This window comes from Varroa destructor, unplaced genomic scaffold, assembly GCF_002443255.2.
Source record: "Varroa destructor unplaced genomic scaffold, Vdes_3.0 BEIS01000002.1, whole genome shotgun sequence".
NCBI classification, from domain to species: Eukaryota; Metazoa; Arthropoda; class Arachnida; order Mesostigmata; family Varroidae; genus Varroa; species Varroa destructor.
The window spans coordinates 27112061-27132627 of NW_019211455.1; the positions used below are offsets into that span (position 1 = coordinate 27112061).

General features: G+C 39.4%; 1 protein-coding gene and 1 long non-coding RNA gene across 7 annotated transcripts; one reads left to right on the top strand and one right to left on the bottom strand.

The window, feature by feature from the left end:
- The first annotated feature begins 215 nt into the window (after positions 1–215).
- LOC111244724 (syntaxin-2-like) lies at positions 216–12815 on the top strand. Of its 6 annotated transcripts, none has more exons than XR_015322081.1 (8): positions 216–589; positions 891–1106; positions 1455–1593; positions 1775–1983; positions 3220–3387; positions 3701–3777; positions 3902–4184; positions 7615–8563. XR_015322081.1 is itself a non-coding variant. In XM_086981292.1 (8 exons), exons 2-7 carry the CDS (start codon positions 1002–1004, stop codon positions 4173–4175), a joined length of 804 nt encoding a protein of 267 aa, XP_086837418.1. In that variant the 5' UTR covers positions 220–589; positions 891–1001; the 3' UTR covers positions 4176–4184; positions 12609–12815. The 6 variants fall into 6 exon arrangements, 3 of the variants coding, with proteins under 3 accessions (XP_086837418.1, XP_086837419.1, XP_022647818.1); XR_015322082.1 differs by having other exon boundaries at positions 216–573; XM_086981292.1 differs by lacking the exon at positions 7615–8563 and adding an exon at positions 12609–12815 and having other exon boundaries at positions 220–589; positions 3701–3775; positions 4068–4184.
- LOC111244725 (uncharacterized) lies at positions 5093–7142 on the bottom strand. Its single transcript, XR_002671032.2, has 3 exons — positions 6975–7142; positions 5937–6099; positions 5093–5582 (listed from the first exon to the last, which is right to left on the bottom strand). It is a non-coding gene; the product is annotated as an uncharacterized LOC111244725 (long non-coding RNA).
- Positions 12816–20567: the final 7752 nt, after the last annotated feature.

The following is a 20567-nucleotide window of genomic DNA, read 5'->3' on the forward strand; positions in this document are numbered from 1 at the left end:
GGCTGAAAACAGCACATATTATGTAGCGATCGTAGCTATACGTATAGATATTTATATATCTATATATATAAGGACTAGACATACTTAGTGCAGGCAGGCAGCCAGCTCCCAACGGCAGCCGAACGGGAAAGGGAATGCGTAAATGCCACACACTGTAAAGACGGGTGATTGGTAAGCCGGTGGGACTCTAATTTTATAGCAGTAGAGGCTCGAGGGAGCGGAACCCACCTAGGCTTGATAGTTTAATTGCATATTGACGTAACAAGAGTTCAGTACTCAATCTTGGTATCATCCTAGCCATTATTCTACCGGACTAATGTGGTTGGCTATGTAACTATACACTTCGAACTATAAAAGCATTACATAGCGTATTTTCCTGGGCAGAATATGTTAGCTCTGATTTTGTTGGAAACGTACGACACAGTGACGCACAAAAACCCGGCTACCGTTCCTTATCAATGTTAGCATTCGATCAAAAGAAGCCTCATCAGAAGTCAACATGTGTGTGTTTCACTGTCCGATAGCGGAATGTCCTAAGAAAGAAAGATGCGAGCTAACATAATTACATGCATGGTAATTCTTTATCTAGGTAAGGTATCAATGATTTTACGCCCGTTTAATTTACATTCCTCTTAATAATCTATCCGCGCTTATGTACTATAGTCGTATCGTTTCTAATCATAAATAACGGCCATCGGCTGCGCTCGGTTTGAGCAGTATCTTATAATTGTTGGAGGCGAGGAGCTCCGTGCATTTGACCTTTTGACGGCCATCAAGCCGTGATGACAGTCTCGTCTTGTTCGCACTAAACGCGCTATAGAACTGGAAATCTTTACTAGCAGACGAATTTTTACTCGAAAACGTGTTCTACTTGGTTAATATTGAAACAGGCTGATAAGATTCTTGAAGGTTCAATAGTCTGTGTGTGTCGGAGTGCAGTATACGGATATTTCGCACAGTGTCTCCGTATATAGTCGTCCTCAATACTATATATTATAACCATGCCGCAAGATCGGTTACCAGAGCTGCAAGCCGTAATCTTCGCCACCGAATTCTCGCCAATGATGGTCTTTAGCCAGGCCCATGAGGACCTCACCCGGATGCAGGTATATGCAGCCCACGCGTATCTAAGCATTAGGAATTTTCATTTGCTTAGCTCCTATTTTTTGACCAGCTAAATTAGCAGGATGTTGTTCCAGAGTGTTCTCGGAAAGATTAACAAAAAGTAGAAAATTTGTTTCCTTGTTATTTCCTAATGCGCAAAGCAGCCGAGGTAGAATTGTCTGTCCCGGTTGGAAAAGTATATAGGTAGCATTCTAAAGCATTGAATAAATAAAGCTGTAATTCTGCTGAATGATTTTTCCTCTTCTATAAAAACGCATCCTAAGGGGATACCGTATCACGTAGGTTTCCTTTGATTTTACATTAATTCGCGCATGACGATGTCGTTGTAGGGTCTCATAAAAAAGCTGGCCATGGCGCACGCAGACGCTTTCACCTCCATTGACAAAAAAAGTGACGGGATAAACCCTATTATTCAGGATTTTCGACAGACCGCGGCAAGTGTTCGAGGATTACTCCAACAAATTAGGGGTAAGGCGAACCATGCCGGAGTAAAAAAAAAAAGCTTATATGTTTTAAGTTATATTAGCTTTTCCATGAGTCTATTTTTGTTCTATAAGCAAAACTTGTTTCAAGCAAAATATTGGTACATAGAATCTGCTAATGCATGATATTTTCGCTAACTTTTAACGAAAAAAATTGATTGTCCTAGGTTCAGTTAGCTCAAATGATGGTTCGGCGAGGGGTCGTATGCGATGGTGCCAGTATCAGGCTATATCACAGAGATTCGGGGATCTCGCCAGAGATTTCAATTCGGAACAGATGGCTTATCATGACAAATGTAAACAACGTATTCACAGACAGCTAAAGATTATGGGCCACGCGTCTACTGACGACGAAGTCGAAAAAATGTTGGCAAGGGTAGGGCAGACACTTACGATTGCACAATGCCTTTGTTTTTTTTGCATCTGGCAATTAATTTAGTATTCAAGTTGCCTTTGTCAAAGTTATGTTAGTTCAGATGTTTTCAAGTCAGTAGGTTATAGAACCTGAAAGGGTCTTTGGCGAAAAAGTGTTGTATTCCTCCTATCGACATTATAGTAATTATATATATATATATATATAGTAATAATATATTATAATTAACCTTCTATGTGTTTTTTTTGTTTAAAAACTTATTATTGTATCTGCACTTTATACCTCGTCGATGGTATATTCTCTACTGAATAACACATAGGCCATAGTAGAATGATTGTGGTTTGCAACGGCACTGGTTCTACTTATAGCTATTAGCGACCGCCCAAGCGATCTTCGTAAAGAAAGATTACATTGTTGTATGCAATAGAAGCTCCAAAAGGAACATTTGCTTGACCTAAAGCTCAACTTTTTTTATTTGTAGAAAAAAACGTTAGATATCGCTAATTAATTAGTGTCACATGCCTGCCACAAATATTACGAATAGGAAGGGATAAATTATTTTTTCTGTTCGCGTAGAAGTAAAATTTGACTTTTGTGTCAGAATGCAGGGTCGACATATTGTAATAATTTTGATTTCGTGTTGAATCTCGGTTGCATGCGTGATGAAGGGTTTTTTTTCTCTTTTCATATATTAAAATGCCGAGTCCATAATACAAAAGCTTTTAAACAAAAATGTCTGTCGTCAATAAAATGGGCCCGAAAACTCAGCTGACGGAAATACAGGGCCTCGGAGATGGTGCAGCAATAAGACGCTTGTTTAGCGAATGACGCATATGGTTGAAAATGAAACCAGGAAGCTTTGCCCTGTGTAGGCTAAATTAATATGGCTGTGGTAGATCACGCATACTGTTATGTTTAGCTTCTTTCTGTCAATTAGGAACGCAGGTATCATGGGTCCGCATCTTACTGATGCAACAAGATAGCCAATAAGCAATGGAAAAATAAATAGCATATAGTATTTCCCATTGGAGCTAACCCCTTACGATGTAACCTTCCTCTTTGCGGGTTTAGGCCAGGGACTGAGGTGGGCTCACAGTTTAGCTATGAAACGACTTAATATATCCTGATTAACGATTTCTTAGTTGAAACAAAGTAAATGCAGGCCTAAATGAATTTGTATCCCAACGTATATACGTTTCGTAATCCTGTCCTATGTTCATCTTTTTATACCTGTACCAGAACGACTTATTTATCGGAGCGGCCTCACAACTTAAGATTGACGAAGCGCGCTTCGTTCTCGATGAGATGCGAAATCGGCAAAAGGATATTGAGAACCTGGAGGAATCCGTTCGTTATATTACCGAATTATTCACTGAAGTTGCTGTCTTTGTTGAAACACAGGGCAAGGTCTGTACACTCGTGGGTTCTGCTTATACCGAATTATAATAATCTGCTTGCGACTGGATGCATTCGTAGAGTTCTAATCGATGTCGAGCTTTGGATCACCAAACAAAAAAGAATGTATGCTAAATTACGTTTGCTTGCGTCCGTTCATATGCCCAATGAAAGGCTGGTTCCGATTGGATTTTTTCTAGCAGTCATACAACGACGATGTTGTTTATCGTATCCTTTAAATTTAACGTTAAAGAACGTACGATTCGGTACGAGGCATGCGCGACATTAACGCTGTGTCTGAGATGTTTTCGATTTTTCGCGACAGGCCGTCAGTCGAATTGCGGAGAACGTTGAGGACGCGGTCGTGTTCGTCGACGATGGCGGAGATGAACTTGTCAAGGTGTAGTGCAAAACTGTATAGATTTGCTTTGTGTTATTTTTACCCGCAATTCTTTTATCAAATTGTATTACAGGTATACGCAACATGTAACTAATTATTAATCAATATTTTCTTACGTGTACTTAGTATGGAACAAATACGTCTCCTGCACAGCTTGGAGATTTGCCCTCGTGTCGTCAAGGTTCTACGTCCAATTGTTTTTCGACTCGGTAGAGTCAGAGACGAATCCCTTTGCCGACGATTTTTTCATCGGTTACTCTTTGTGAACTTTTGTCTTTTCGTAACGCCGTAGGCTCGAACGAATCGGTCGTCCGCTCGAAGGAGAAAGTTTCGGATTTTCCTCTACGTTGCTCTCACAGTCGTGATACTCGTAATGATCATCATCCTATCGAGCAAATAATTATCACGGGTACGTAAGAATTTCAATTGGTCAAATTGTTTATCCTTGAGTACATGTTAGCTAGCTAGAAAGAGTCTAGACACAAATTACAAGCTGACCAATTCAGTATAACTAGCAAACAATGTATCTATAGCTGGGAAGGGTTACTATATCATAGTCGATCAAACGTTTACATTTATTATTTCGAATCTATTGTTTGTTTGTGTCTTGCTCGATAATCGTTGATGTGTCCCATGTTTTCTGCATCTATAAACGAATGCTCGAGACGCTTAGACATCTCAGTTTATTCAGCATCGAAGGATGACTGGAGAGCTCATAAGCATGTTACGTCCTATGTCAATGTTACCATTGCTATATTCAGGATCAGTAATCCAAGTAAACAAGAAACTTGCTGGTAATATAATCTAACGGACGAAACACCGTAAACAGCAGTTCTTAGCTATACTGACAGTTTCAATGCAACGAGCCTTCTATAAATCGTAGAGCTCATTCCTCTGCTAGCTGTTTTCTATCAATCAATGTGTTGAAATCAACCTGTATAGAAATTATGCGCCGACCACTTCTATAATAGTTCAAACATATTACCACCAAGAGAGTAGTGAATGTAGCAATTTACATCCTGACTAGAAACACGTTTGGATCCAAAAAAAAAAGGCATGGATAATGCATGAATGCTCCTTAACGGAACAATATTGCAGCATGTATTACATGATACATGTTAACGTACAGGAACATTTTCTGTTTGTACTTTACACTGGACATTATAAGTTCAACTTTCAAGCATCTGGAGGTAAAAATCCTTACTTCTTTTCCTTCGAAACAGCTAAAACTTTTGAACGTAGTCGTTAACGGCTAATAATGTCAATCTAAACTTGCTGATCGTGTATAAGATATAATTTAGAGAAAATGCACAGATGTACAAACAGTAAAATACCGTTTATTACAATAGATGAGAGATAAATTCATCTTAGAAACCGAAACACCTACAATAAATATACAGAACTGAGCAGAGAGCTTATTGCGCTGCTACAGGAGGCGAGGAGGCAAAGCTCCGTTTCATGTGTACAAATGATTGAACCTAGATAAGTAGATAACTTAATTACAATGTCCATAGTGCGTTATCGTAGTTTCCCTCTCGCTTACGTTTTTCGTCGCTTTTTTTTCGTATATGTGTTTTAAACACAACACCTTATCTTGTCTATGATCGACCCTCGCATTCAGCCATGGGACAAGCAGACGTATCGTTTAGCGGCAGCTTTAGGAGCACCCTTGTAACGTGACAAAGGCTGTCTCAGTAGGTGGTTGCCCTTCACCACCAAGGGTCATGGACTGGCCATGGGACGACATAGTGATGGTGGTTGTTTACGATGACCTTTTCATGTTTATGGCCGTGACGATTAAACAGGCCTGGATTATGAAACAGTATCGCGGAACACGCTTATTATTTTCGTAGGAATAAACCCTTACGTAGATCTCGATGTACAGGACTATGCTTAGACACATATGTATTTAACTTACACACCTTTCCCAAGATAAAATTATTTCAGGATTGCGGTATTAAGGGTTAAGCCAAGTCAGCTTTCCCGAACAAGATATGGCTCAGCGCGTCTACGTACGACAGGAAATTATCTCAAGGAAATTAAAAGCTAAATCACAAGGGAAAGTCAATGACTAATTATACAGAGCTGACTTGGACTGGATGATTTTTGAGGTCTACGAATAGCAAAAATTATACTTATTGAAACAGCTTTTGTTCCATACCGAATCTAGGCAGCCCAATCGTCAGTCCGTTATGAGAAATTTTGATGTGGTTTCCGATTGTGTAAGTCGCCGATGGGATGAGTTTTCCGCGATTCCAGCCATCCTCGCCGAACGCTGGTGCGATCATTGCCCCACATGCAAATAAGCCGCCAGCGATGAGCACCTGCACAAAAAGAAATCGGTGAACGTGTCTGTCGTATTTGCTCTGACCGGGAACAGAGGTAGCTTAGACAGGCCGGTACAGAAAGACTGCTACTTTAACCGTCACCATTTAGTGCTGTGGGATTGTTCACAGGGTAATTACCGTTTTTGTTCTCAAACAGTTTTTCGTTGTATTTCGCGATGTACCTAGTCGAACCGGTTTTATTTAGGTGCAACAGCGCCTACCGAGGTTTTCTCTGCTTAGTTCTCAGGTACAATAAAGCTATGAAATCGGAATACGCTTGTTAGCGTTTCTTCTAATGCGCATAAATCGCACCAATTCTATATAGATGATCAACTCGATGTTAAAAACGCTAACATGAATTGGCCCTTCATATATTAGTTCAGACTTTTCTTCTGTTTCGTCTGAGTAGTATGTTGATTAGCGAGTATGGGAGAAACTGCAACAATAGCAAACGCTCGATTGAAAATTGCTAGAATTTAGTCTGATACAATGCCAATACGATGGAGCTTTTATAAAACACGTCAAAAAAAAAACACAAAATAATTCTACATGTGTTAAGAGGCATAGCGATACCTAACGGTGTTTTTGTTCGTTCCCCAAACCTAATCTGCCAACGTTTATTTGTCGAAGAATATATAAACAACTTATTAGCTACGTAATCAACAACTCGTCACACCACACTGCAGAACAGATGTCATCAGAAGCAGACTTTCGACGTCTAGCAAAAGCATCCAATGCGTGAATAGGTTGTACCTGATCATACTGATTGTAAATCCCTCGATCCTGCAGCTAATTTGACTTCGGCACTTAGTAAAGCGTTCTTTTTCAACAGCAATATCTCGTACTAAATGCTACACTTCGTACTGCAGTACCTGTGAAGCTTGCATGTCGACTTCGATGATGTTTTGATGTAATGCTTCCCTGTGCTACCGCGATCCTAATTTTAAGCAGCGTAGAGCCGCTATTTAAGCGAAATCGGGCAGCTGCAGCCTGGCGCAGCGACAGCCGTCATCTGCGAAGGACGGTATACGCATCGACGAGAGGGCTATAACGCACGCCGAGCAAAAACACAATAACAGCAACGCTAAAAAGCCATGTTGAAGCATCAAGAGATAGATACGAGTGTGGACACAAAGCGGATGAACATAATTACTGCTAGCGCGAAAGGTTTGGGGCAGTTTGACCATAACATGTCACTATTGTCGAAGCCCCTAGGCGCTGTCAAACCGCTGCTCCATGTTGCACACCGTCACTTGTTTGGTCGACAAGAAGCAATCCAGTCCATGCTGATCTGTATTGATGTTTATAAAATGATTGACAGCTGGTTATTTAACTGTATGATCTGAAATGGAGCTATAACAGATCACTAAGATGGACAGCCAGCGGAACCACAGACAGACAGTTTTACCACATATTTGTCATAATTTATGTAACGTATAGCAGACCTAAAAAATGAATTTAAATTGGCCTCTGTAGAGCTTCAGAAAGTGACAAACGCGTATGTTATTGCAGGATGGATTGCACAAACCTTCAAAGCGTCACGTGATGGCGACACCTGGTGCTCCACTTCATTGCAAGCGACCAGAAAGAGCTAACTTCAAAATTTTATAACCAGCATTCGAGCTTAGAGCTTAGCACTTTTGAGGTCGCATTTGGACATTATTTTATTAGCGATATTGTCACAAGTTGCCAAAAAAAAAAGAATTTTAAAGACATTTGACTTTTTCAGACCAATTCTTTTTCACGCATTTGTTAAATTGAAGAGTTCTACGATTGTTACCTGATAGTCTTTAAAAACCGATTCATCTGAACATACAGATTGCTTAGTATCGCCTCTTAGGATCTTCGCTTTTAAAATGAAGTAAATTGAACTAAGGTCTAAAACATAGGACATGAGCTTATATGACATTTCGGGGTAAAATTGTATGAGGGCCTAGCATCATTCGATACGTTGTGCGTAGTATACGTTTTCTTCCATGATTTGTCTTTCCTATATTAATGCGGGTTTTTTAATAACTTATTTTGACAGAAATCTCACATGAGTCGCTGCTAATCTCTCCGTACGACTTGTCGTCAAATATCCCATTTGGATCTTTAAAGTTCTTTTGACTGAAGACCTACTCAGGTTTAGCTGAATGTGCTTTCCAAAGATATACTCCGGCTAAAGTAGGTTTTGTCAGATGTTCGTGATTGTGAGAGTGTACTTTGTCAGCACCTACATTTCGTGCAGGCTTTCTGCATTTAAGGGTTCATCTTATAGCATTATCTATATGTGATGACTGCATTCAGGATGCTTCTTGAATGCAATATATCCTATTTCTGCCATTTTACCGAAGGACACAGAATGATTTTGTTTCTTTGAATATAGACCTACGTGTACTACTAGTCGTATCCAGGAGCTAAAACATTAGTAATGACGTTATAAAAAAAAACATTTAAATAAAGCACTATGCCCACGAAATGTGTAATTTTTGTAGACTATGAACTGATATTTTCCGTTGGATTCAATACGATGGGCCCGATTATCATCAGGTTCCGCAAGCAGCTTTCGCTTAATATACGTTTTATTTTTAATTTTTATTACTTTAACCTGCGTACAACGTAAAATAGTGAAAAAATATCTCACACGTACGTTGTTTCAATAAATGCGATCTATAACAATATATGTATATAAATGTATGTATGGTATAGATTTCGGCATATTTTCAGTGTTTCTTATATAGCCGAGCTTAGCTTTATTGTATAAAATGTTCCGTCGTTAGTCCACAAATAACTTTTCGATAATAACTTCAAGCAATATACATAACGCGTTGAAGCGCTCCTTGAACACTCCGCATACAGAAAAATACCAGCATTGTCAAATGACAGTAGATCGAATATTCTAAAAGTGGAAGCAAATAGAACGCGGAATGGTCAAAAAATGCAAAATGATCTAAATTGGAACTACTCCGAACGACCTAATCAGTTGATCAAGAAAATCGATATTTTGCTCTTCAAAATGGCTATTAATTCCATACGAAAAATTTAAACCTGCCAAGAATGGCTTTTAAGCCACTTTAATGGATTTTTGATCCCTGCAAATCTAAATTCTGTCAAGGACCTTCAAGTTTGCTCTACGAAAATTTTTCTCTGATTTCCGTTTCGGAAGCCGCGCGAAAGCTAGCACTAGCCTAGACCGTTGATGTTGGGAGCTTGTCCCGCGTGAAAACGTTGTATAGTAGTTAATCTCCACTCAAGTTTCTAAAATGACGCGCTATTGCCAGGACAGCCGATACACGGATGCCTTCCCTGCCCGAATTTGAACGCACCACCCTATGTATATATATAGTAATAAACGACAAGCAGAGATTTCGACTATCGCCAAACGTTTTACGGGAAAGATGATCTGTAAAATAAGATAGGTGCTGTAAGAATGATTACATAACAAAAAAAAAAGCTGGAAACGACTGAAAACGCCGCATCAAGTTCAAACGTAAAAAAAATCAAACGCGCAAATGAAAGCTACCGTAAGACACGAAACGACTTTCCGCATTTGCAAATTAAAAGTAAAACATACTGACATTGAGACTACATATAATACTGTACCGCTCTAGAGACCTAGCTATCACACCGATCCCTCCGAGCTTATTCGGCTTCTATCCGTTAGCAGTATCTAAATTGTTTCGTGGGGTTGAGTGCAAACAGATGTCGACGTATGATGAAAGTCGTCCTTACGAACCTAGTCAATCTAACGTTATGTTGAACATAATCTCTCATTGCCTATGGATTCTGTGGCGTATACCATAGAAGTTAGTTACCACGGCTGTGCAGCAATAACGCAGACCACCTTAGGTGTTCCTACGTAAGGGCAGGAACACCTAAGGTGGTCTGGACTCGAAACGGAGTTCCGGCGAACTCGGACCTTATCACTACATGAAGCGATAGCGGGGCTGGCACCATAAGCCAGATAATCATAAATTGGGTGTTTGAATCTGGACATTCGCATGAAACGTTTTTTTAGAGAACTTTTTCACAAGAAAGCTCACAGCAGGGATGACCTGAAACATCAGATCGTTAAAAGCCTTAGAAGGGAAAGATGTTTCTTACGAGGGAAAAAATATCTCTCTATGCCAATATTGGCGGAAGATCACATCCTACGGCTTTAGTAATAATGTCTAGAGAACTTAAGCGTGGAAAGCTATGAGACACCCCAGGTTGAGAGTCGGTGAATGACCAACAATTTATTTTAGTGTAGGAATCGGGCGCGGGCACATTTCACTTCATGGTGAAAACCGGCCGCTTTAAGTAATCCAAACGCCAGTGCTCGATATAAAATTCAAAACACTCATTTTATTTGTAGAAACTAAGGGACCTACACATTTATCAAACTATATTGAACATTCTACTTTAATTACGCTTGATAATTACAATAAGCCTATTGGCTTGTAATCTGCATTTTTCAAAGCGAGTGCATAACTTGTACCTCTTAATAATTTTGAAATTAAAAATCGTTGTCCGTTCATTTTCGTTTTACGTTTGTATTTAAAAAAAAAAATATTGAAAAGCCGTTAATTATAGTGAAGAAAGGGAAAATTTCCTTTATATACCTAAAGCTAATTTATAATAACCATTTGTTACTACAGTTTTTCTATTTGAAGACAAACAAGACAGAATATTTCCGTCGTTAGATATTTCTGTAGAAAGGAAATTGCATATTGCACGCCCTATGCCAGCAAAGTTACCCATGAGTTACGAGCAGTACTTTTTCTGTTTTTCGAAAATAGTGTGTATTCTTTCAACATGAATTCGGCATGATGGACAAAATTAAGAAACTTCTATTTTCTGTGTTCTTCTATTTTCATCGTATTTAACAGTACCATGCGAACTAGCAGCCAAAATTTTTCCCACCGTTATCTAATGTTCAAGATCTCCATAATTCTGAAGCACTAAATACATATTTGCCTCTATTTTAATTTCTATGCTTCTGTATGTTTCGGGTTTTACGTTTGGTACCGCCGGCAGGCATTCCATGGGGCTGCCCCCAGCACAAAACGAAGTCTCTCTGTGTGTGGGTTTAAACCCCTACCATAACGTGTCCCTAATATTAGCAAGCAAATACGTTACCCACCAAGCTATCACGGCGACTGTTACTACACTTGCTTTATAAACACTGCTACCTGTTTACAAGCAATGAGCAGATGCGGCCCCGCTTAATCAGTAGTTAAGCGGCCGTTGTGTAAATCCTTAGTGAAACGAACAGTACGACACCTAGCTTGACACAACAAATGAAGAGGGACTACTCTTCATTGTTTTCTCGTATACGGCGTCGAACAAAGCTATCCTTTTAAAGGGTTTTTAGCAACCGCGGATTTACACATGCCTCGAATACATGCCGAAAAAATTTGGTGTTCGTAGGCTTCGACTGCGACTTGCCGGAGCGCACGTCCGTGCCAACTATCCGTTATCGGAATACGGCGTTCAGAGAATATATCTATCTAGTCGTATCAGCAAGTTGATAGGATGGGCATGTGATTAGCTATGTGTGACTGTGTCGCCCCGTTGGGTACCAGCCCGTTTCGCGCCTGGCTTTACTAAGCCGAACCCTCCACGACACTGAAAAATATAGATGCTTGTAAAGTTACGCAGCATTACGTCCGCCGGAATTGCTACGTTGGCATGTTCGATATCCAACTCTGTAAAATGTGTCAATTGGATGAAGCTTGAAGCTGAACCTAGTTTTACGCGTATTCAAGTGTTGACAAAGAGGCGAACCCAATTTATGCATAAAAACACTTTGCTATATGTAGCCTTCATTGTTAATCAGAGAACTTGATAGGACGATTCGGTTCACCTTTTGCTCAGGTCTGCTCAATTGCTATTAGTATATAATTACGGTAAAGTACAACATGATTTAAAATGTGCCTACTTTTAATCTAAATTACGGGTCTAAAAACCCAGGTACTATACTCGGCGCTGGGTTAAACTACTTATCTTTTATATACTCTTTGCAGTATGGTTCAATTCAAGCAACGATTTTCTCAATCTACTGTTTATCTGCTATCGAATAATTTGGTGATTATGCACTAGCAATGGGAATCTCAAGTAAACTTTTAGAGCGTACTTGATTTCTTCAAAATCACAGGGTCAGTCCAATTTAATAAAGTCATCCAAGCATATTTTGCTATTAGCAAAATGACAAAGGAATGAATATATTGCGGATCGCAATCCATCCAGAATCGTGCCCGTACGTTGCTACCAAACCTCGTAGTCGTGCAGTTTGTCCTCAATTAGATATGGGAAAAACTTTTAGATTTTTTCATCTATTTTTTGGCTGAGTAATCCATGTTTACCAACTCTTAATGGTCCTATTACTACAGTTATTAAAAAGGTTTTATGTCCCTAGTAAGGGTGCGGGATCCAAGTTCAATGCTTTCACTAAAGCTTTATCAAGAACTATAGATAGGTAAGTGTATATTGTCAATATATGTAATCATAACTGCACGTTTTTTATGATGACACAATAATAGACAACGCTGGCGTAATCTGAAGACGTTCGAAGGTCAACCGCTGCCCGGATTAAAGTTGCAAAAAGAGCAAAACCTGCTGCAATTCGACATCATCGGGGACGACGATCTGGACTGGATTTAATTAGTACAGCAGTTTAGTACTGTGTGGTGCCTCGGCGAAAAGAACACGATCTTTTAAACACGAACTACCGAAGTTCTGGGACGGCTCATTGTTAACCCGTAAGTGTTGAATAATGACACACAGTGCTCAGAATACAATCCGTCGCGTTTCCACAGCCCCAGTGTCCATATGCCATGTGGCAACTATTGTGACACTACGATTTTGTTAGTTTCCCGTTTTAACAATAGAAGACTCGTGAGCTTGACAGCAGCATCGATCGTTATAGACAGTAGCAGACAACTAGGAGGACGGCATGGACGAGCCAGATCTTCTACCGATGCACACATATAGATATTGTTTGCATCTAAATGGCTTGTCAGCTTCGTGTATCTGTATTTATTTGCTTGTACGTATCTGTTTGTGTTTCAAATTTCTGTACCATTGGCTTTACTAACAAAGTGTGCAGTGTTAGGGTGCGGTGCAATGTGCACAGGCAGCCATACAGGGTATTCTGTGCATTTCTTCGATTTTATTTTATTTGTTTTCATCGTACTGTTGTGAGCAGAGTCACGTTATTTAGGGCGAGGAACAAAATGGTATTTTATACATGATACAAATTTGTCGAAACTGCAACAAGATAGATACCGGATCAGGTAGATCTAGTTTGATCAACAGCCGGAAACATCGCCGAGTGTTGAACTGAAGGCTAATTTTATTCGCGTATATCGCGTTAAAGTGAAAGTGAGCATAAAAAACATGGCACCGTCTGAGCGGATTAGATAATCACCATTTTTACAATTTCCTCATTGCCATGTGGCCTCAGATTTAAGAAGACAAGTTTGCGCGTAATAAGCATCTACGTAGAGACTCGCTCAGATACCCATAATCATACGAAAACTTCACGTATATGTCACATCTATCTTAATACTTATTTCTATATTATTCATCATAAACGTACGGAAGCGGCAGGATGTTAGAAAGAACACCCCTGGCCATTAGCTGAGCAGCGCTACTTTGCAATATATGGACGTTTCAGATTGTGCTTCAGCTAGTAATAGTGTTTCTCTCGTTGGCGACACGCATCGCTAAAATGGAAAGCAGACCCAGACTTGGTTGTGGCCACAAGACTAGGCTATCAATGGGTTTCACGGTGCGCGAAAATAATAATAAAGAGAAAATTGCAATTTTCCCTCTTACTTGCCACCCGCGAAACGGCCACACTTATCGCGCTGGATAGGGCACCGGGGCAGTCAACAGAAATGGCGAAGACTGCCTTTCAAGCGCACGCTTTTGTCGGGAATTTACGATTTGGCTAGATACAGAGTCCCAGTTGACGCCACTCTATATTAAATATACAACAGTCTGTCGGGATATGCCTGGATGCGGATACCATACATGATACAATATCGGAACAGGAGAGGAGGTGTATCCTTAGTATAGCAGGTGATTTTACAAATAATGCTACGGCATAACAGTGAGAACAAAGAAAATAGCAAGCAAGTGATCCTCGTCTATTGTGGTAGTGGAAATACAAGAGTGGATTGCCCCTTTCACAAATGAATTGTTTGATGAAGCCATCGAGATTCGATATGAGTATAGTGGGTGTGACCACTCTGCTGGGGTTGGCCTGAGTATGGCATAGTAACAGTAATAATAGCATGTGTATTATGCGCCAGTTGTATAAATTCCAATCGCAATAGTGACGCCGCCATTTAAACGACAACGTTGAATACGACAAATGGTGTTAACTGCTTTTAAACTAGTGACTGGTCTTGTTTGAGGTTTATGGGTATGCAAATCATGTGTTAAGTTTTTAGCTTCACAGTGCTTAAGCGACCCGTTGATGTTATGAGGAAATTTAGACACGAATTAATTAGTATCATTAAATCGGCGACGTAACAACCCATACGTAGTTATGTATACGATCAATGTCGCATTTATCAATTTCCTAATTGTTTTGTTTTTAACGAGGATTGGTATCACCGGATTGACCTCATGAGTCATGGCCTGCGTAGCGCAAGCTCGCTTGCGTAAGGGCGTGCACTAAGCGCCGATGTCAAGGAAAAAGAAGCCCAACAGGGTTACTGTGCGACGTACCTGGCAGTATACAGCAACCGGATCGTTAAAAACCATCAATTCAGCAGCAGCATATCAAAGTTTTATACAATAGGTTTCTAATAAGTTGGGAAACCAGGCAGGGGTACACTACGTGCTTACGGTGAATTCTGCTATGCCGAGTGAGTCAGTATGAAACAGCTGTAGGCGATAGTACATACTAAACAAACTAAACGTTGTCAATGTTGCATAACACTGACGGCCTGAATTGATCTTACTAATCACGTCACAGTTCTGTGTAACGGCTAACTGGCCATTACACCGACGCTATACGTACTACGACGTATACTAAGCGTCGTCGTATCCAATATTTATTCATCTTATATTGTATTATTACATTGGTTTGCTCCGCAATATCTGAATAGAACAAGGAATAACAACGTAAGCATTATTCCCCAAAACACCGTAAGTAGCCGCAAATGTCCAGTAAGCAAAGGATAAGGTGGACAGCGCGGTAGTATAATAAATTAGTACAATCAACAAGCTAAAATTTCTTTTTCACTGCTAAATATCCGCACATCTATAACAGTTCGAATCTATTCAAAAAGAGCAGTATTTGAGCATGCGCACTATATTAAATTGATATAATTTGGTGGTTCTTTGATGGGATTCCTTTGACAGGGTATTTCAAAGTTGTTAGACGTACACAATGTTTACAACCCTAAATGTGAGAATCTTTTTTTTATACCAAGAAAAGGCCATTATTATTTAGAGAAGTAACCGCAAGTGAAAAAAAGAGCTCGATAAGGCTTCCGGCTATACTGGCGCTCTAGTATACTATAAAGAAAACCAGTCACCACTACGTGTCCCGAACACGGCGAGCATTCTCGATGGACCTGTAGGGGCCTGAAACCTCCATGCCTTAAATGTGCTTTTTGATTGAAGGTGTTCTTGTGTTCTTGCGTGCCCTGATCAATGGAAAACTCTTCAACTGAATCGCAATAAGATCTTTTCTCCGGTTTTCTTACAAGCACAAAACACAAAAAATAAAGCTTTTCATTTTCTTGTAGAATTCAATAAACTAAGGTTACGAGATCACATTTTCAGAATTGGGTTCTTGGTCTCATTGAAATATAAAACGAATTTTCACTGCATTGACACTTAGTACATAATGCTACCCTTACTTACCTTAGTTTTGTCCTATACCTTAACCTAGAAGAACTGTGTCCAGCGGTTGCTGCTGAAGGATGTTAAAGTAAGCTTTTCAGAGAGCGAAATGGCGGGAGAGGCTGCACTCGGATTATGTCCTACTTCTTAGCTCCATACATATCTCCCTTCTTTTTTTTGGCCTACCGTTTTTGCGCAAATACTGTAATGCTATTATTATGGCTAACATTTTCTTGTTGAGAAAGACGATATTGTCGGTCATTAATAATGCTTTAGTTGATTAACATTGTTACATATCCTCCAGTCGATTTAATGAATCAAGGTTTGTCAACTAAAAATAAATTCTCATAGCAGACGATTTCTATAATCAGCACCAATATAGAAGGCACATGTCGAATTGGCAGTGGAGAAAATATGTCGGCTGCTTGCTTGAGCTTCGCAGTAGATTCATTATTCGAAGACAACGTATTTTTTCAACCCTTCTTAGTTCTTGTGCGAGGCATGGTTTTGAACAGTTCAATCTGCTTATTTTACAACAGACGGCGAAGAACCAATAATGATACAAAAATACTAATCTATATTCAGTAACAGGTTCATGTATTATTTTATTTGGAAGTTCCTACCTTGCCCAATTTAAATAACGTAGTATCACTATATAGGCTATATATACTGTATATATAGCTATATAGACACAACGTAAGCATGTAACTTCGTTATTATTACAGAAACTGTACTTTTAAAGTAATCGTTTGAACTTGTTCGTCGGTCGTTACTAGGTTTAGCAATGTTTTCACATTCATTGCTTAATTTTTGGAGATCACGAGATTTTCCTTCCTGTCGGGTAATTCCTTCATGTCGGGTAGAATATAAGTTTCCTGGTATTACTTAAAAATTTTATTAATTTTAGTAAAAGTATTTTACGCAGAGTGGACTTTACCTCATGTTCTATTTGTTTTTATATATAATATAGGAGCCATATATTGTAAACACCAGTGCTTCGGTGTCCGCTTTGAAATTGACCAAATCATCTAGAAGATGACATTTCGACTTTTATTAAATAGAGGTTTAACAAAACGTCGTTTATGGAACAGCAGACAAAGCCTAGGATTTGACGTTCCAGAGTTTTCTGCTGTGGTAGCAACAACAGCGTAATCGAAATAGGAGACGGATCAGTTAGAGGAATTACAATCGAAATGATCACATAATGATTAATCATGTTCGTATCAGCAGATATACATAACAAAAGTATGTGTGGCTTTTTCTTTCACCTGATTGAAATAAATTTTTCTGATAAGCCACGCTGCCGCTGATACTACTACGATATTGTACCAGCCCTACGTTGGATGAAAATCCGAGACTTAGTGTATACGCGATGAGATCACCTACACAGGTGTGGCCCCGTCAATAACGTAATAATAGACACGACGGGCGTGTTGTAAAGTAGGCAACCATTACCAGATCAGATTACAACTTTTTGTAAAAGAAGGTCTACTGGCTGATACGAAACTTCTTCTAGACTGCAGCTGTGAGAGTCTGACCCAAACTACATCGTAAAATCAGCTCAAGTCTTTAAAGCAAAAGTACTAACGCTCCACAACAATGGCAAGTGCATATTAAATTTGAAGCTTTCGTTACCTGGGAAAAACTCCTTTTTGTCATGAAAGAGACCCAGAAAATCAAAGGTTTTACGTGCGTGACATTATTGCAGACGCAAGTCCCAATATTCCGTCTAGTTCGAGAATATCACAGGTTGAACATATCTCAAAGTAAGTGCGAGTCATAAACACTACGATATCTTCCATGGCTAGCTGATAATATCGCACCCAACATTTACGAGCTTATTCAAACCGGCAAACTCGTCGTGCTCGGATGGTCTTCGTGACACAGCCAAATGCTGCCATACTGTTGCGTAATCATACCTAACTAAGACATAGTACCCCTTCTGAATGATCTCAGAAAGAAAATTGTTGTATTCCATTCGCGATGCCAGCCTCATCCCCACTAATAGATCAGGTTTGTAGTTTTAGAGATTTTGTCGTCATGGATGCCGTAACTGCTGTAACATAAAGCGACCGATCAAGTAATGAATAAAAAAATAATATGGCAGAAATTGTGGGGCATTTTAGTAACTACAACTCCAGACAGTAATCCGACGATTAAACAAAAAGGCAGCCCGACTTTTTATAAGGTGTCGAAAATAGGGTCATTAGCCCCTTTGCTCAGATTATAATTATGTTACCATGGCTCATTGTTACCCCGAAGTTAAAATATCGTAATAACGGTATGGTTGCTACCAAGTTTGTACCAATTGATTGACGCGGAAAGAACGTGCCAGGATCTTCTAATGGGGTAGGCACGTGCACAAAGCTAGTGCTTAAAAGAGTTTAGTTTAGCAGCAGGAAGGTATTCATAAAGTGATTCGATCGTCATATGTAGCGTATGCTCGATTCAACTTCAGAGTGAGTGACGCGGGTTTTAGACACAACACGCCTTCTCAGGTACCGTAGAGTACGAACGTGAAACGAAGCATCATCCTTTTAAAAGGTTGCGTCAACCAGAAGTACTCCCTATTTACGTACTATTAATGGTACCTATACACAAGAATGCCTTAAAATTTATTGGAAAAAGTACTTCCTAGGAATATCTTAAGCGCATACAGGTCTACAACTTTATACACGTTTATATTAGAAATTGGGTAGTTTATCACTAAAGAATACAATGAATTTAAAAAGGCTTGACCAATCTAGAACGAAATTCAGATTTGAATTACCATTATTGTCCTATCTAGACTAACACAAGTCAGAACGAAATTACATTCTCAGAGATTTAAAGAGAACAAAGATACATCTGTGGGGTAATTATAGCATCGCATACGTTTAATTGCCAAAAAAACACTTTTTTTCTTAACCAAAAATCACTTCAGCCCTTCGAAAGGACAAGTGCTGCTTTAGCCACATTTTTGCCCATTATATGGAACGATCCTGGCAGGCAGTATTGCTGAACATCAACTGTCTTTCTTCGAAAGTAAGAAACATTGTCTGATTCATGAACAGTTTACAACAATAACTGTCGTGAGCTATAGAAACATTGACTTGAGACACATTGAGAAACATTACGCTATCGAAAGTCTCAAGTATTTCGTCACTACACCTCCTTTCGGTTTTTCCGGCGGATTCACGATACGTGCATTATTTGATCGATCTCTCCGAGTGCACCCACTGCCACCCAGGTCACTGACAGCGCTGCCAATATTGAAACTATCAAAAGCAACGTAAACCGCCAAAATTTGTCTAAAGAAAGATCAGTCTTCCTCTGAACTCAGACGATTGTTGGCTTATTAAAATATAGGTGTATTTATATATAGCAATATGGAAAAGCATTTAAAAACATCAAGACGTTTCTTTTTTGCCGTAGTACATAGTTAGAGAAATGCACACAGTTATGATGAGATAAAGGTCAATTTTCAACTGTATGCCAAAAGTACGTCGCTGCCCTATAACGATTATATCGATTCGACAGTTGCGTTACGGTTATGTTTTAGGTACTGTTCTAGAGGATGAACGACACGAAGATTACCAAATACGCCCATAGCTTCTTTCAGCATGAGGAAAACTTGCAAACCTTGCAAGCTCACAAACCGATTGTCTTAACATTGGAGTTCTGTTAGTTGGGTTGTCAGTAACACGGAAAAAAGCAAGACTTGATGGAGTTGTAATTAAACCAAAATTAAGGTCTTTGCTAAAAACAGAACGAGTGCTAAGCTCAAAGCCTCTCTCTCAAATGAGGTTTCGTGAAGTTTACCATCAGTAAAACTCCGATAGCTAAGATATATTGCACGTATTGTCCGACTAAGCGAATTTGAAAGTCTGGTTGCGTAAAAGGTGCCACGATATTTTCTGTAAGAAGCTTGTGTAGACCTTCTACGTTTTTAGCAACATTAAATCCATCACTGCGAGGACAATTTTGGAGCAGAAGAAGTCGTATCGATCATGTTAATTCTCTACTAACACTACACGTGCATTAAGGGGTAGCAAACTTCATTTAAAGAGCTATAGCGACGCGTTAACTTTTTCGGCTAGCAGACAGCGTCGAACATGCAGCGATACGCCTAGAGCGGGCTACTGTAGAAGATTCGCACTTAACGACAGGCGTGGAGCTAAAAATATAGCCCGTTGACCGTTATCGCATTTGTATATTCATATTTACACATTGAGAGCATTTGGCCACAACTATCTTGCTATTTTGTTTGAATGTTCTTGATATAGAAACTTAGAGAGCCAACAAATCAAAATGCTTGTGTTAAGCATTAATTGCACATTAATTTAATGAAAGTAAATATAATCCACTGTTGTTGTGCAAAACATTAAATCAGAGTTGTCTCTACGACGGCCCTCAGCATTTCTTAAACAACAGAGTATTTTTTTTTAAACAAACGTACAGCAAGTGCAACAACGTCGGCAGGATATATTAGAACTTCTGTGACGCTGCTACACTAAAACAAGTGAGGGCATTAGACTAACCTCACATCCTAGCGGGTCTCTACGAGAGAAAACAACTTCGCTACATAAATCGGTCATTCATATGGAATCTTATTTATTTCATATGTGTTGCTCCTTTTTGTTCATCAGTCAACATAT